This window comes from Sparus aurata, chromosome 22, assembly GCF_900880675.1.
Source record: "Sparus aurata chromosome 22, fSpaAur1.1, whole genome shotgun sequence".
Lineage (NCBI taxonomy): Eukaryota > Metazoa > Chordata > Actinopteri > Spariformes > Sparidae > Sparus > Sparus aurata.
Window position 1 is genome coordinate 17,722,764 of NC_044208.1, and position 16,497 is coordinate 17,739,260.

The 16,497-nt window shown below is 42.4% G+C and overlaps 1 protein-coding gene across 13 annotated transcripts in view; it reads left to right on the top strand.

Moving 5' to 3' along the window:
• The window catches only part of otofa (otoferlin a), a 105,610-nt gene that overhangs the window by 43,378 nt on the left and 45,735 nt on the right, over positions 1-16,497 (top strand). For 10 of the 13 annotated variants that reach the window (XM_030404790.1, XM_030404792.1, XM_030404801.1 and 7 more), the window contains 3 exons: positions 9,683-9,782; positions 12,482-12,681; positions 15,041-15,091. In XM_030404790.1, the coding sequence (XP_030260650.1) occupies positions 9,683-9,782; positions 12,482-12,681; positions 15,041-15,091 (351 nt within the window). The remainder of the gene's footprint in view (positions 1-9,682; positions 9,783-12,481; positions 12,682-15,040; positions 15,092-16,497) is intronic. The other 3 variants (XM_030404800.1, XM_030404795.1, XM_030404798.1) reach the window with 1 other exon arrangement.

The window sequence follows — 16,497 nt, forward strand, 5'->3', positions numbered from 1 at the left end:
TGCTGAACACCGTTGATATCCCCACAGAGCTTCTTGAGTCACGTCAGGCCTGTAAAGCTGAGCGTGGAGTAATTCAGTGGGGAGCCTGGCAGATATGCGCTTTCACAAAAAAAGCATCTGCAGGCGCCTGAGGGGAAGCACAAACCTTTTTTTTTTTTTCATAACTCGGATTTAAGTGAAGTCAAGCTCTGGAAGTCTAAACTTACCTCGTTATTAAGTTCTGAAGCTCTTCTGGCGAGTGCAGCCTCACTTCCTACTGGAAGCTTTAATACATCCTCACCAACTCTAGTGGGCAAAAAAAAAAAAAAAAAAACATGTTTGAGGACAAAAAAAAAAAGGGAGAGAGCCGAGAGAATTCATTTCCTGAGGAAAATGCGTGTGAGTGCTGGCAAGTCGCAGCTGCTGCTTGAAGGACATATATTGACACTTGAAAAACTGCTCTTATTGGAGAAAGTGCAGGTAGGATAGCTGTCAGCTCAGGAATATGGCACAGACCTGCCTACAGTACGTTCTCTGGCACTGCAGAGACTCGAAATTGGCGTGTTCGATCGATAAAAAACAGGAAGAAGGAAAAAAACAACTGTTCAGGATTTATATTTGATTGATTGAAAGCTGTGTGACATCAGCTGTCTTCAACCAATTGTCTCTCATCTGGTCGTCAGTCTTTATTGTCTTGTTGGTGATCGTTGGCTGCTGTACCAGTGGTTGTTATATCCCTGTGTGTGTGTGTGTGTGTGTGTGTGTGTGTGTGTGTGTGTGTGTGTGTGTGTGTGTGTGTGGTAAGCTATTGATCGTTTTGTGGTGTAATCTCTCCCTGCAGACTCACATCCAGCTAAGTGATTGTGTGCCTGTTCAACCTGATGATCGTCTTGTTAAACCATTTTTATCCTGTATGTCATGAATGCAATGAATTTAACAACACGGCTGCATTTGCGGTTGACATGTTACCAGTGTTTGTGTGTGTTAGGAACCATTATAGTTGAAATGACATATGGCTGTATCTCAGTGTGGGCTGTGCTGCAGGTTCATGGCGTGTCACTGATTACTCTGCGAACAACACACTGTTTTGGGGGAAACTCTTTAAATTATTCACCAGCTCTAATTGGCTCGCTGAATGGGGACTGGACTGGGTTTCTTCCCACTGTAATGTTCGATGAAGGATCCTTGAGCAGCTTGCAGAAATGGACCTTGTTTCTAATAACCTCGTATTTAACAGCAACACGAAGTCCTGGTCATGTTCTATTCAACCGTGACAACGAAGTACTCACAATGCTTATGTAAGGCTAGTGTCCATTGAAGTGTCCCAGCCCTTTTCTGTGTAGCTTTCACCCTCTGGAGTATTCCGAGCGCTCTCAGTTTGGGAGTCAAATGAGCTCTAGTCAAACGCAGTTTTTGCAAAGAGCGGCGTCTTGGTCAGTAATCTTTTCTAAACGCAGCTGAACTCACATCCTCACATCGGTAAAATTACAATAGACAATATGTTTTGAATGCCGGTCAAAGATTTTATAGTCAGTAGAGAACAGGTCAATCTGAGGTCATGGTAGCGAAACAATATTACCCTCTTCGTTAAATGCCAAGTCGTCCTTCTGCAGTTATTTTGGTGACAGTAACGCAAAAGTAGTGTCACTCATTCCTCTGGACGGACAGCATTATTATAAAGAAACAAAACTACTTTTAAAGTAGTAATATGTAATACGCTACATTTTAGGAGTTACTTGCTCAACACAGGTCACGACTTGTTAAGCTCAAGGCAAGATCGCAGATTTGACGATGTGATGGTTTAATACGACCGTTTATTGACAGTTTAGCGCTTTTTTCCGATAAATGTTGGTTTAATTACCTTGAATGACACAAGGCAACAGTGTTTGTTTGATTCGCAGACACTTACTGTTTTACTGTAGCTTTCAAAAAAATGTACAAATTAAAATACGGCTTGGATGTTGATAAGAACACTCTTTACAGGCCAGAATTTGGTAAATCCAGTAACCATCGCGTGAGGGTTTTGAGTCAGAACACAGAGGCTCTGCAACCTTCAGCTTCACTTTTTGGTTCAAACAGAGCAAACTTTTTCCTGCAAATTTCAAGTCAAAGCAGACAGAACAGTAAATGAATATAAACCTTTTCATTCAGTGTGTCGTGTGAATGAATGTCCCACTGAATAGTCTCCATCCACTGAGCTGCTTGTCCTTCAGGCATTGATAAGAGTTGAAGAGAAGTGGCTGAGAATTGCTGCCTCGCGCTGAAATGTGCTTTAAGAGATTAGCTCTCTGAATGTTTGCCTACCTGAACTGCACAATGTGAGCTTTTTTCAGATAGCGTTCCCTCTGATGTGCTACAGCCATTAACAGTTTCTCTAACTGTCTCACTAAAGTTTTTCAAACCTATTCTTTGTAGTGCTTCTTGTTTGTAGTATATTGTTAGGCCCCGTGCAACTGAAGGCCACACAGGGGAGGTGGATTATAACAGCTGGTCTGAGCTCTGAGTGCTTTGAACAAACAAACCAAACCAATAACCTGAAAGCATCCAAGGCTACAGAGTGGATTCGCAGAAGGATCGGTAGTATTAGCAGCTGTCACGGTATTAACAACTTTTTTTGAATACTTTATTTGTAGGTTTTCAGTTTTTATAGACAAACTTCAAAGATTACGTACAAAAAACAAACAAACAAACATACAAACATGTGACATTAATACAAGAATACAAAAATAAAAGGCTCTACCATACCCTATCCTCTGAAGGAAACAGGCAGGCAACAAAAACAAGACAAAACAAACAAACAAACAAAAACAAAAAAATGTGAAAAAACAAAACAAAAAACAACAACAACCCTGCGATTAAAGAGTTCAACAATTAACATAAAAAAAACAGCGCCAGCTATGAGATGAAGGTTTATAGTACGAGAGAGGGATGTGCGTATATTATGCATATACATACACATGGATGCACACATGCACACAGATACATGACAGCACATATACATACCATGTCCATACATCTGCATGCACAAACACGATGACATTAATGCTTTAGTCCGCTCTCGACAGGTAAGAGAGAAATGGTTGCCAGATTCTATCAAAGGTCACAGAATGAAAGGAAGTAGTGTATCTAATCCTCTCAAGATGCAATAAATTGGTAACCTCTGCCAGCCATGCCCCGAAAGTAGGCACCTCTTCCTTTTTCCAAAGGGTAAGAATATTCCTCTTAGCAATGACCACACAGTACTGTATTGCCTTTTGTTGCAGAAGGGTTAAAGTTGAAGGGAGACGGGTCGTGCCCAGAATGGCGATGAATGGGTCAGGTACAATAACACGGTTATGCACTTCCGAAAGACACTTGAAAATATCTGACCAAAATGTATTTATTTTGGGGCAAGACCAGAAAAGGTGGCCCAAGGTGCCCTCCGCATACTTGCATTTTGGGCAAATTGGAGAGACAGTAGGGTAGAAAGAGTGTAGTTTAGTGCAGGAGTAGTGTAATCTGTGGATTACTTTAAATTGAATAAGCTGGTGTCTGGTATTTATAGAGCAGGTATGAATAGCCTTAAGGCTAGCCTCCCAGACTTCATCACCAATCGTCACACCAAGGTCTCCCAGGCTTCCTTTAAATGCTGTGTGGAGATTGGGTTATGTGATGCAAATAGACCGACAAACCGAGAGACAAGTTTCCTTGAATGAGGGGCCTGTTTCATAAAAGTGTACAGTTCAATGGGAGGTGGGAGTGATTCGAAATTTGATATATTGGTGCGAACGTAATCTCTGATCTGAAGGTAACGAAAGAAATGTGAAGCTGGGAGGAAGTATTTGTCCTTCAGCTGGGCGAAGGTAGCAAAAGTATTATTGATGTAAAGGTTTGCAATAGCTGTGATGCCTTTATTACCCCAAAGAGCGAAAGTGCTGTCAGTTAGTGATGGGGGGAAAGCATGGTTGTAGCACACTGGACTGTGAACAGAGGTGTCCGGCAAATTAAATGATTTCCTTAATTGGTGCCAAATTTTTAAAGAGTTGGTAACCATAAAGTTGTTGACTGTAATGGGTGTTGAGAATTTGGCTGGTGAGAAGAGGAGAGCGGGGAGAGAGCTTTTGGGAAGATCTTGCTCGATCGCCAGCCATGAAGGGGTAGAGGCAGAGACTTTGCCTGGGAGTGCATCTTGTCAGTACATTAATGCTCTGGAGTTTGCCGCCCAGTAATAGTGCTGGAAGTTAGGTAGGCTAAGGCCTCCCATAAGTTTAGGCTTGGTTATGTGGTTTTTAGCGATGCGGTGCGCTTTAAATCCCCAGATGAAGGGAAAAACAACAGAATCTAGTAATTTAAAGAAGGCTTTTGGTATAAATATAGGTAAGTTTTGGAAGAGGTAGAGAAGCCTAGGGAGAGCCATCATTTTTATTGCGTTGACGCGACCTAACATGGGCAAAGGTAGTAGTCTCCAGGCCTCAATATTAGATTTTAATTTTTCTATCATATTCAAGAAATTCAGCTTATAAATCAGTTTGGGATCTTTGGGGATAACAACTCCTAGGTATTTAATTTCAACTGCAGCGATATGAAAAGGTAGGTTTTTGAGAAACAATGGGCTCAGTTCACCCTTGAGCGGCATGAACTCACTCTTCTCCCAATTTATCGTATAACCTGAGAGTTCCCCGAATTTATTAATAAGAGCTAACAGAGGAGGTAGTGATTCCTTGGGGTGGGAGAGGAACAAAACTATGTCGTCAGCATAGAGCGAGATGCGGTGATCAACCTTACCTAAAATCAGCGGGGAGATAGAGGGATGATTTCTTGTGCCCACGGCAAGGGGCTCTATTGCCAGTGCAAAAAGCAGTGGGCTCAGAGGGCAACCCTGTCGGCAAGAACGATGTAATGAAAAGGAAGGTGATTTGTCATAGTTGGTAGTGACTGAGGCTGACGGGCAGGCGTACAGCATTTTAACCCAGGCAGCAAAGCTATCGCCCAGACCAAACTCCTTTATCACGGCCAAGATATATTTCCACTCAACCTGATCAAAAGCTTTTTTTTGCATCAAGAGCTAGTATGGAAATTTTGGAATCTTTGCTGTAATTGGAGTACATAATGTTCATCAGACGCCTGACATTAAAGAAGGAGAATCTGCCTGGAATGAAACCAGTTTGATCCTGATGAATTATACTTGCAATACACTTATTGAGTCTGTTTGCAAGTATTTTCGTAAACACCTTAAGATCACAGCCAAGGAGAGCAATAGGGCGGTACAAAGCTGGATCTGTCTCATCCTTATCTTTCTTCAATATTAAGGAGATGTTAGCTAAATATAGAGAGTCAGGGAGTCGGCCAGTTGCAATGGAATGATTGAACATCCTTAACATGATGGGGGAGACTTTGTCCAAATATGCTTTATAAAACTCTATGCCAAATCCATCTGGACCAGCGGCTTTACCATTAGGAAAGGAGCGTATAGCCCCAGCAATTTCTTCTAAAGTAATATTTGCATTTAAATCTGTTTGTGCTGTGGGGCTTAATTTGGTTAAATGCAGAGCATGAAGGAAGTCGGAAATCTGCGAGATATCTGCAGTGGACTTGGAGGTGAAGAGCTCCTCATAAAACTTATGGAAACATTCATTAATTTCTTTTGGATCAGTGGAAACAGTTCCTGTTTCGGTCTTAATTTTGCGAATTGCCCTGTTAGCCTGTATGTTTCTGAGCTGTCGCACCAAAAGTTTGTCAGGTTTATCAGCCAATTCGAAGTGTTTTTGTTTTACTTTTAATAGCATCTTGCTCACTTGTTTAGAAAGAATAGTGTTATATTTAAATTTAAGTTTTAAAATGTCATTCAGCATAGAGGGTGAGGCGGTAGTTCAGTAGATGTTTTCAAGAGCTGAAAGTTGGGCCACTATTTCTGACATCTCCTTCTCTCTATCTTTTTTCAGTTTAGCTTCGTAGGCTATAATATGTTCTCGCATGACAGCCTTGAAGGCTTCCCAGAGCGTAGAATCAGTAACATCAGACTTGTCATTGTGAGACAAATAGTCTGTTATCAGGTTGGCTGTTTGTTGGTGGAATAGCCTATCATCGAGTAATAATGGGTTAAATTGCCAATCAAATGTGGGCTTTACTCTGCCGAGGTCTATTTTTAATTCAACAGGGCTGTGGTCAGAGATTAAGATGTTGTGATATCTGGTTAAAATTATATCAGAAGTTAATTTAGCATCTATCAGAAAGTAGTCAATTCTTGTATATGATTTATGCACGTGCGAGAAAAAAGAATAGTCTCTATCAGTCGGGTGCTGCAGTCGCCATATGTCAACAAGGTTCATGGAGCCAATTAAGTTATTTAGAACAATGGTGGAATTAGAAGGGTTGGAGGGGCGAGTGGACAATCTATCAGTAAAAAGATCCAGAATAGCATTAAAATCTCCTCCAGCAATTAAGTGGGTGGCTTATAAATCGGGGATAAGATTGAAAACTCTCCTAAAGAATCCAGGATCATCAAAGTTAGGTGCGTATATGTTTAAGAAGGTTACGTGTCTTGACAAAATGTGGCCTGTTACAATAAGGTAACGACCATTCGGGTCAGAAATGGTTGAGATGTGTTCAAATGGGATGTTTCGGCGGATGAGTATAGCTACACCTCTAGCCTTAGAGGAAAAAGTTGATTGATATATTTGTGAGATCCAGCTACATTTCAATCTCCATTGCTCAGTGTGTTTAATGTGCGTTTCTTGCATAAAAATAATGTCCCCGGATAAGGATTTTAAATGGGAGAAAATCTTTCCTCTCTTTAAGCCAGTTCTTAGGCCTCTGACATTCCAGCTAAGTAAGGTTATTGGGCCGGGTGGCGAGGTGGGAGAATTACTTGCGACCATAAAAGCACATTATTTGTATTTAAGAAATAGTGGCATATTGACAGTACTAATAATGAAAAGAAGAGTGGTGCTGTTCCACAATAAAAGAGCAGGGAAGAAAGAAAAAACAACAAACAAACAAACAACAAACACTGTTAATCCCTCCCCCCATCCACTTCCCCAAACGAAGCAGCGCATAATTACCCCCATAAACATTGAGAGACAGGTGAACACCACAAGAATGTGCCTAATTACCTTAACTTTGTAGGTTGATGAAGGAAACACAACGTACCTCATAGGTGGGCTCGCAAAACATCCTCATCCACCCTTATATGTCCATAAAGCTTACTCATATTGGCTAGTTGAGCAGTCCTTGGTTATAACAAAAAAGGGAAACCACAAACAAATTTTGCGCTGCACATCTGGAAATGGCAGTGAGCTGGTTGGACCGAGTGCCTCATGCCTGCTGTGTGGTAGTAGCGGGTGTCACAAACCTGTCTATGAAGCTTTCGGCATCAGCCGGTTTCTGGAATATTTTCTGCTCAGTTCCAAAAGTAAAGATCAGTCGCGCAGGGAAGAGAAGGCCGTGTTTAACTCCTGCATCTCTCAGCTTCTTTTTGACTCCATCAAAGGCCCGGCGTTGCTCAGTTACTTCAGGTGGGAAGTCTGGGAATATGCTGATCCGGGCGCCGTTGTAAGACAATGGAGCCTGCAGGCGGCCGAACTTGAGAATTTTCTCCTTGTCTGGATAATGATGGATTTTGGCGATCATGATGCGTCGTCGCGCCGGAGAGGACTGTGCGCCTATACAGTGGGCACGGTCCACTTTGAGTCCGTCGGGGAAGTTATTGGTTCCTAAAAGCTGCGGAAGAAACTCTGCGACGAACTGCGTCGGATTGCCCTTCTCAGCCTTTTCAGGTAAGCCCGTAATTATGATGTTGGAACGTCTGGATCGAGCTTCAAGGTCGATTAGCTTCCTTTTCGTAGTGCTGTTGATTTCCATCAGCTCTGCGCAGCGTCCCTCCAGGGCAGAAATGCGGGTCTCATGGTCGGAGGCACATCCCTCTAAGTCTGTGATACGTGTAGCATGGTCGGTCAGGGAGGCTTGGACCAGTTGTAGTTTTGAGTCCAGGGTGTTGAATCCGGTCGTCATGCCCTCCTCCAGTTTCCCAATAGCTGTTAAGATGCTAGCCAGTGTGGGCTGTGGATTTAGGGCCTCGTCGGAGCTACTGCAGGTGCTGCTAGCTAGCGCGGTTAAACTGTTAGCCTCATCATCTTCTTCAGCTGTAAAAACAGCTTTACCATCTTTCTTAGCCGCTGATTTTGGGTTTGCAGGTTTCCCCCTAATCAGGTGTCTACCAGAGTTGCTCATAATTGCACGTTAGTGGCGTAAGCATGGATTATAAATCTAATTTTAGCAAGGGTGTTTCGGAGCCAGCCGGGAGAACGTCTAATCCATGCGGTGCTCGCTAGCGCCCCCCCACGGTATTAACAACTTCTACAGTGTTGAGTGTGAATATACACAGTGATTATGTGTTAATGCATGTGTTTAAAGTCCCCCGAGGAGTTTTGTTCTAAATAACCAAGATGAATTGTGCGTATCCTCGAGGTCTGTAGAATTAATTCTCCTCATAAATGTTTGCAAAGCCGATTTTCAAATTGTGCCATGTTAACTTCCGTGTTTTATCAGGTAGCAGTAGTCTTCTTCTTCTCTGCCTTGCACTGCTACACTCATTCGCGTGCTAACACCACCAACAGCTGATCAGTGGTACGGCCACTCATTCTTGAAAACATTGCTCTATTCCACTAGTCTAAAATAAGTCAAAAATATCTTTACCTATTTAATATGTAATTAATAAAATAAATGAACATTCACATACACTGTTTATTGCTTACTGATTATGCTACAGAGTAAGCAGAACAATGTAGTTGAAAAAGTCACAAGGAGCAAAGATTGCTTGTGCATTTCGTAGGTTAAAAGTTCAAGCATGTTAGACTTCTGATCACACCACCAGCTACACAGTGTCCACAGAGATTTATAACCGTTGCGTCACTTAAACTTTTTTTAAAGTTTTAACCAAGAGAGAGCTTTTCAGCAGCGGTTTTATGCTTTTTGTAAGTGTTAAATTATGCAGTGAACGCTCTGAAAGTTGTCTGTTTTAATGTAGAAAAAACAAAAACAATAAATATTGCATTGTAAATGAGAAATAACCCAAAAATGCAACTTTGTTTGATTTGCTGAAAATGCCATTATCGCATGGAGATTAAAGAAGCAGCAACAGAACTTGATTGCAACAGACAGTTGCTCTGACTCAGCGAAAAACAAAACCACCTACTCGAGGATTCACACTTTTTCATCTCTTGTCGATAGCAATTCCACATACTGTACAAACAAAAAGGCTACGCAAGGTGAAAGGAAGAAGGACTAAGTGTTTGTGTCTATTTGAGCTGCTATCTACATCATTCAAATCACTTTGAGGAGTGACACGCCGTAAAAGAGTGGGTGACGAAGGCAGTGTGGCACTTTGTCAATGTCTGTCACAGCTCGTATCCATCACCACCTACCACACATCCGTCTGTTGACATGACTCTATTACCGGCCCACACACTGTGAAGCAGAGCGCTGGAGAGCAGATGCTGCTGGTGAATAAAAAAGTGATATTTGTCAGCGTTTATGAGGGCAAATTGAAAAGTGGATGAACTGGTGACGTGACAGTGAGTGTCTACATCTACACAGATGTGAACAGATGGGCGGCAAAGGAGAAACAAAGGAGAGAAGCACCATATAATCTCTGATGTAATCTTGTGTATTGATCTTATTGATTTCTGTTTAAGATGACCGGCTCTCTGTTGGTGTTTCCCCACAGGCTGGTGGGGACTTTCTGCATGGTGCTTCAGAAGGTGGCTGAGGAGGGACACCTAGAGCTGACCGACACACTCATTGACGACAACAACGCATCAATCAAGGTAAAGCTAAACGCTGCTCTCACCATGGAAACGGGTTACGCTGTGAGAAAGTTGAGCATTTGTAACTTTTTTTTTGTTTTCGCATTAACAACTGAGAAAAACCAAATGACCAGACGTGAGTGTGTATTTGGAGTGTGTCTGTGTTATAGCTCTCCCCAGGAAACACCATGTGTGTAATCATCGTTAGAATTCAGTACTCGTGATGTCTGAGAGCAGCAGGTCGTGTCTTGCACTCCAGGAGGGGTGTTTATAATATTCTCTTTCTGTATGTCGTTGCCCTTGGCTAATTCAAAATTGAGATAATAAGCTAGCTGTGCTGACTGGATAATCATTTCACCAGAATAATAACAAAAATCCAGCTTATTGCCTGGTAGGTTTTCTCTGTACAAGGAAATTGCCTTGGTGTTTTAGTGCATGACAACAAACGAAGCAAGTAGGAAAATGTAATGAGAGATTTAAAAACTGAGAACTAAGAACTACATCTGAAACTTGGGTGGATATTTCAAAGTTTTGTCCGGATGGAAATTGGGGTAGCAGCAGCAATAAAAAAGAACAGACTTTGGGGTTTAAATATTTAACTCACATAGCTTAAGTAATGAGCTGGGACAAGCCCGATACAGAGTTTATGTACTGTGAGGGTTTTTCTGACTTTGAAGCTGTAAACTTTAAATGTGAAAAGTTGACTTTACTTTTAAAAAGTCAAAAAACCAATTACCTCAGAAGTAAAGTAGATTATACGTTTTAACAACTTAAATCTATTAGTCTACTTTACTTGTTAAGGTAATCGGATTCCTCCGGTTTTTAAAGTAAAGTTCCTTTGTCCCTTCTGCAGCGTGGTTCAAGTGAAGATTGAAAGGGAGAGCTGGATTCCAAACGGTTTGTAGTCGTGACTCGGTAGGACATGACTCTGTAGTGAGTGAAATTAATCCTCACAGCCGGCACGTTGCATTCACAAGCAAACAGAGGGACATTAAACGGAGAAATCAATCTTCCAGTGCACTTGCAGCGGTGGCAGTAGGAGAAGTAACTGCTATCATATGTCTTATAAAGCCACCGGCGTCCAACAAGCGCCGCAACATTGGCACATTAAGACGCTCGCTGTTGTCATTAATACCTGATATTCTCTATTGATTGGAAACATTTAAAACAGCTGAACCGGGAGCAGCTCAGTGTTTAGGATGATATTTCCGGTGAGTAATGTGGGAGTGCATGTGTACGGCGGTAATCCGGGATGTGTGTGTGCGGGGGAACTTAACAGTTTGAGGTTTTAATGCACCCCGGGGTGCAGAATTGTGTTGGTGGAGCTGGGAGTGCTGATGTGATGTTTCTGGGATGATGACACACAGCATGAGGAGTGCTCGAGGGCTTACACACACACAGACACGCATACACACACACATGCACACACACATGCACATACACTGATATGTGCAAGTTCTTTTGGTTTCTCGCACACTCACACACACACACACAGTTAAAAGAATATCAGCGTTGTACACTCCTGAAGGAAGAAACCGGTGAAACTAAATCGAAATTCACCTGAGAGCAACACTCTCAACCTACAGCCACACTGGCATGGTTGCCATAGCGACAAATGTAACTCCTCATGGAGTACTACAGTGATCGCCTCGCGAGGATGCGAGGAAGAGAGAGACACATGAAGGGAGAAACGGGAACGAGAGCCCCGTTTTATATTTTCCTCCTCATCCGTCTTTGTCAGTAGAATAAATTGGCTGCTCCGTAATAAAGATGAGGTCATTGTCAGGAGGATAATATTTGTCCAAACACAAGTCCCCAGAAGGCACCGAAGACAAACTGCATGTCTCACTTGTTTCTGGCCTGGATTAAGCTAACATTTACTGTGAGCCTGAATTCCCCCAAGCAAATGCCAGGGAGAGGAAATGATTTATAGTCCTGTTAAAGTTTGTCGCTGATTGTTGGGAGCTTTTTTTCAAGACAAAATTAAATGGATTGCTGTGGATAAGTTCAGACTAAGCCTTAAGGTGTTGGCTGTCGTTTAATTTGACCAGTTATTTGGTCATAAATTAAATTGTCCCCCTGATGATGGTGCTGGATGGAAATTTAAGGGATCCCATGGATTTAAGGGATCATCTTCTGGGAAATACAGATTTTAATGGCAATCTATCCGACACTTGTTTTATTATGGACCAAAGTGGTAGAACACAAAGCCACAAAGATAAGATGACAAACACTGAAGGTTGAACAGAGTGAGACCTCATTAAAAGGCTACATAAAAAGATTTTAAGGCATAATTCCAGGGAAAATAGTTAATATGATATGACAAGCCTGTGCTCCTCCTTTTAAGATGTTTTAAATGATCTTGACAGCTGAAGGAGTATAAGTTATGACAGTCATGAAAGCATTTTGTCATCCTGCCAAACAAACAAATTATATTAGTGTCAGGAACATTCATTCTTTTGTCATTGCTGGCATCCATAGAAGTTTCTAGATTAGACATGACATAAAGCGTTTGGATTTGATTTGGACAGGAGCAGTGAAATGATGGTGAGGTGAAATAATGAAATCTGCTCACCAATTTTATAGTTTGTTTCATCGTTTGAATAGAAATGATTGAGATGAAATGATCTCTCTTCTAAAATCTTTAAAGGTGAAACCGCTGCTCCTCTGTGGAAGTTAAGGTTTTTAATCATTTTCATCTGCTCCCCTTCTGTTCTCAGACCAACGTTACCATAGAGATAAGATACCAGTCGATGGATGGCACAGTGGGAGTGTGGAGCGATGGGGAGTTCCTGGACGTTCCCGATGACCGTGATGGGATGTTCGCCTTCGAAACCGACAGCCTGCTGTCAGGACAGAGCCACGGTTCCGGGACGTCTCCTGGACGATCCTTACAAGGATCCATACCGACCTTCAGGAAGTGAGTCGATCATACAAACTATCTCCATACTAACTCTGTCACATTGCGATACAGTCCACCAGGCTGTGAAATGCTGTCGATTTGCCTGTAAATACCAATTTCACCACACTGCACAACTGCAAAACCAGATGTGGTGTTTTAATTATGTGCTTTAGTTTATAACAGATCATTAACAGTAACAGTACGACTGTGGCACACATGGATTAGAAAATGACTTGAATGCGTTGAGGTGCAGAAATGGTTGCGACACTCATACTTTGATGAGGCTTCATGCTGTCCAACTGTTACAACATCTGTCACTGATGCAGAGGCCGAGTATATTCTCTAAACACGTTTATATATAACGCAGATGTCGCTGTCGTTAATGTTTGTGCAAAAGTTATAGCATAATCGGTGCAGATGAACATCTAGCGTTTGATCTTAAGTTCTTTAGATCAGATTTGCCACATCAGACGTGTGTGGAACCAATTTCACACATCAAAATGTGTTTTTCAGGTGCTGCGGAGAACTGCTGCACAGTTTGTGAAAAAGTGACTACAAGTTTGAAAATGAGTACAAATGTGGGGGTGTTGAGAACGAAGTGAGGTTACCAGACCTCTGCAGTCTGCTCCTGACTTCTGCATGAAGCTCAGGTCTACATTAGCCGCTTCTTGCATAACACACCTGAAACTCAGACTTTCTTTTTAACTGTCTGTTGTGAGTTGGAAAGTCATGCTGACTGCTAATGCTAGTGCTAGCATAGATGTGTTGAGGCCAGCATCAGCATTGTCGGTGGCATGATTAACATGCTAATAGGGGCAGGGGGGCAGCGACTTTCAAAGCTGAGGGGCCTTGACCGCCTCTGGTCTTGCACCGGGACTCAAGAACAGCATGCAAAGCCCTGACTGAGGATCTGAGGCTGCAGCCTGGCTAATAAGGGAGCAGCAGTTCAGCGATGTCGCTTGGAGCTAGTGATCAGCAAAATCCTTAAATAAATTCTATAACTGAATGGTAACTTATTACTGTACTCCTATTGTAGAAAATACCCCTATCTTTTTAAAGAATGTGAAAATCTAAATGACACTTGTCAGGGCGTAAGGCCAATGATCTGTTGTTCTTCACAAATCCAGATACAAGTGGAACAATGGTATAGTGATCCTTCTATTGTATGCGGATGTCTTTGTCCTTGAATAATCCCTGTTTGTCTAAGAGCCAACATCATGTGTTGGGGGATTTCGAAATGGATTTAATCTGCACTGAACCTGTGAACCTTGCTTGTCATCGACAGCTTTGTCAAGTTGCAGGGTCTGTTTATACAGTGAGTGCATTTGGTTGTTCGTAAAAATAGGCAGCTAATCCCAGGCTGTACGTGGTTATATAGATTCAGAGTGAAAAACCCTCTGCCCCAAGGGCTGCTCTCTTCCTCTTTGCACAGTTACGTGGTCCTCCTCTGTGGTTTGCTTGTCGTGTTTTTGCTGAATAGTATGTGAAACAATCTGTGGGTGGTATCGATTTACACTGAGACTATCTGCACAGCCAGACCTCTAAGTCCATCATTATGCCGCATGTTGAATGGGAGGGTGAGAAAAATTGTGTATGTGTGGGAATGAATGCCGTTGTATATGCATTTTTTGTTTTTGTCTGTTGACACTGAATGCCCGTTTCAGGGCGTAGAATTAAAAATATTTCAGGGTCTGCTGTTGCGAGACTCCAGGCAATCCAAGAAAACAAGAAAAAGTTTTAAAGCATCCCACGGGTGTTATATAACAGACACAGTGTTTGGATTTGGTCGTGAATAGAAAAAAGAGATGTGGAGAGGGACTGAAAAAGGGTTCAATCAAAGTGGGATGAGAAGATTCACCAAACTCATGAAGCTTAAACTTAAATTCTGCATTCAGTGGATCTACCTCTAGCACATCCATTTCCTCAGGTGAAGCCTTCCGTCCTTGCTGTGAAGGTTGCACCTGTCATCCAGTCGCTGTTGTTGCAGAGAGCCGTCAGTCAGACCTTGTCAGGGATGCTGTTGGGCTTTTGTCTGGCAAAAAAAAGCGAACGAGGTGCTGCAGAAAATGCCAATAACTTCCTCCCATGCCAACAAATCCACCTCTAATCCACCTGGTGTTGGCCAGACTGATGGGCTTGTGGGGAAATTTTTAAATAGCCTTGCCACATCTCATTTAAACCCTTTATATCTTGTATTACCAGCTGCTCCCTTTATCTCTGGTTGAGAGGTTTTCACTATTAAACTTTTTAAAGATGTTTCATTACGTCTTAAATTCTCACACTCTCTACTATAGCCAGTCTTAATTGTCCTTACTGTGGTAATGGAGCGTGAATGTGCAGGGGATGATAACTGGGGATGAATCTCTTATTCCTCCAGGGAAGAGGAAGAAAAGGAGGACGAGAATGTCACGAACAGTTTTGGCTCAAGGTATATTTCCTGCATTCTCTCCTGTCTGCATGAATCTCCCCAACTTTTGGTTTGTTGTTTGGTGTGTCTGTTGTTTTAGCTCCTCTTTGGTGCAGGTGCAGTATTTCAGAGCAATGTCACATCATCAGTAATAATGTTGCTTTAAGTCGAATGCCTTTGACAACATCATGGAGGGTTATGTGTCCTGAAGGCATGATGATAATCTCAGAATTTTCGGGTGGTCACCAGTCTTTGTACGAGTTTTTGATTTAAGCTAGGGTTGATACGTTATTCGAGAAGACTTTTTTGTTATGCTCATAGGAAATCACTTGGTCTCCCAACAGCAATAAAAGAATCAAATGTTTTGACAAATAAAAGGAATAAATCCAGTCACTGTGGCTGTTGCAGGCCTCTAATAAGCCCGTCCAACCATCTCTTCGGCCCGAATGAAGAGACAGGCCTACCTGGCTGTGTATGTATGTACATACCAGTCTGCCTGCGTGCACGCTATCCTTTGCACTTTTTGCTTGCCAAAGTGATGAGTGAGCAGCAGCAGCAGTGACAGACCCCGTTGTTCAGCCATCAACCGAGTAGCACAAAGCACACAGCCCCTGAGCCGAAGAACAAAGCTACTGCACTGCAATAATACTCGTTAAGCAGCTAACGTTGCACAAAGCACACAACATACAACAGTAAGGAGTAACTGTCGCACTAGGAAGTCTTTTCAGATTCACATTTGTGATTACTATTCTGCCTTTGTTACGTGATTGTGATATCTAACAGTGTTGTATGTCTGTTGTACATGTATGTATGACACTGAAAGAGCTAAGAGAGCTTGTTGAGCGTAGCAAACTAGCCGCTAACACGTCTGTCAGCCGGTCAGTGACCACTTAGAGGCAGTTGGCATCAGTGTAGTCTGACGGGGTGCGTTCATGTGCTTTGGTTCTGGAGGGAGGGGGTTGTGGAATTGTTTCGGTTGGATACATTAAAAATTTAGCGTGCCCCTTTTGGTTGCTACAGTCTTAACAATGCCAGCTTTAAAGCTTGTGTGAGAAGGGGACTTATACTGCTATTTCTAAAACAAGAACTCCTCTATAATGGATTATTCCCTTGCACTGTCACAACTGCTCTGAGTTTACTCCCTCAGAGTGGAAGAGCAAACAGAGGGACTGTGTCTACATGGCACACAGAGCTCCACCCACTGCTGTCTATTTCTGTTATTTCACCTGCAGCCATAAAGGTCATATATGCTGCCTTCTCGACAGGAGAGTGTGCGCACAGTGCAGTTTTCATTTGAAATCGGATTTTATTTTAACTTTAAAACATGACTGCAATAGGGTGTAGGTGGCTTGTTGAGACGTACTGGTTCCTCCTCATCCTCTTAATGAAGAGGAATTGCACTCGAAGATGAATGTCCCAGTGCCATC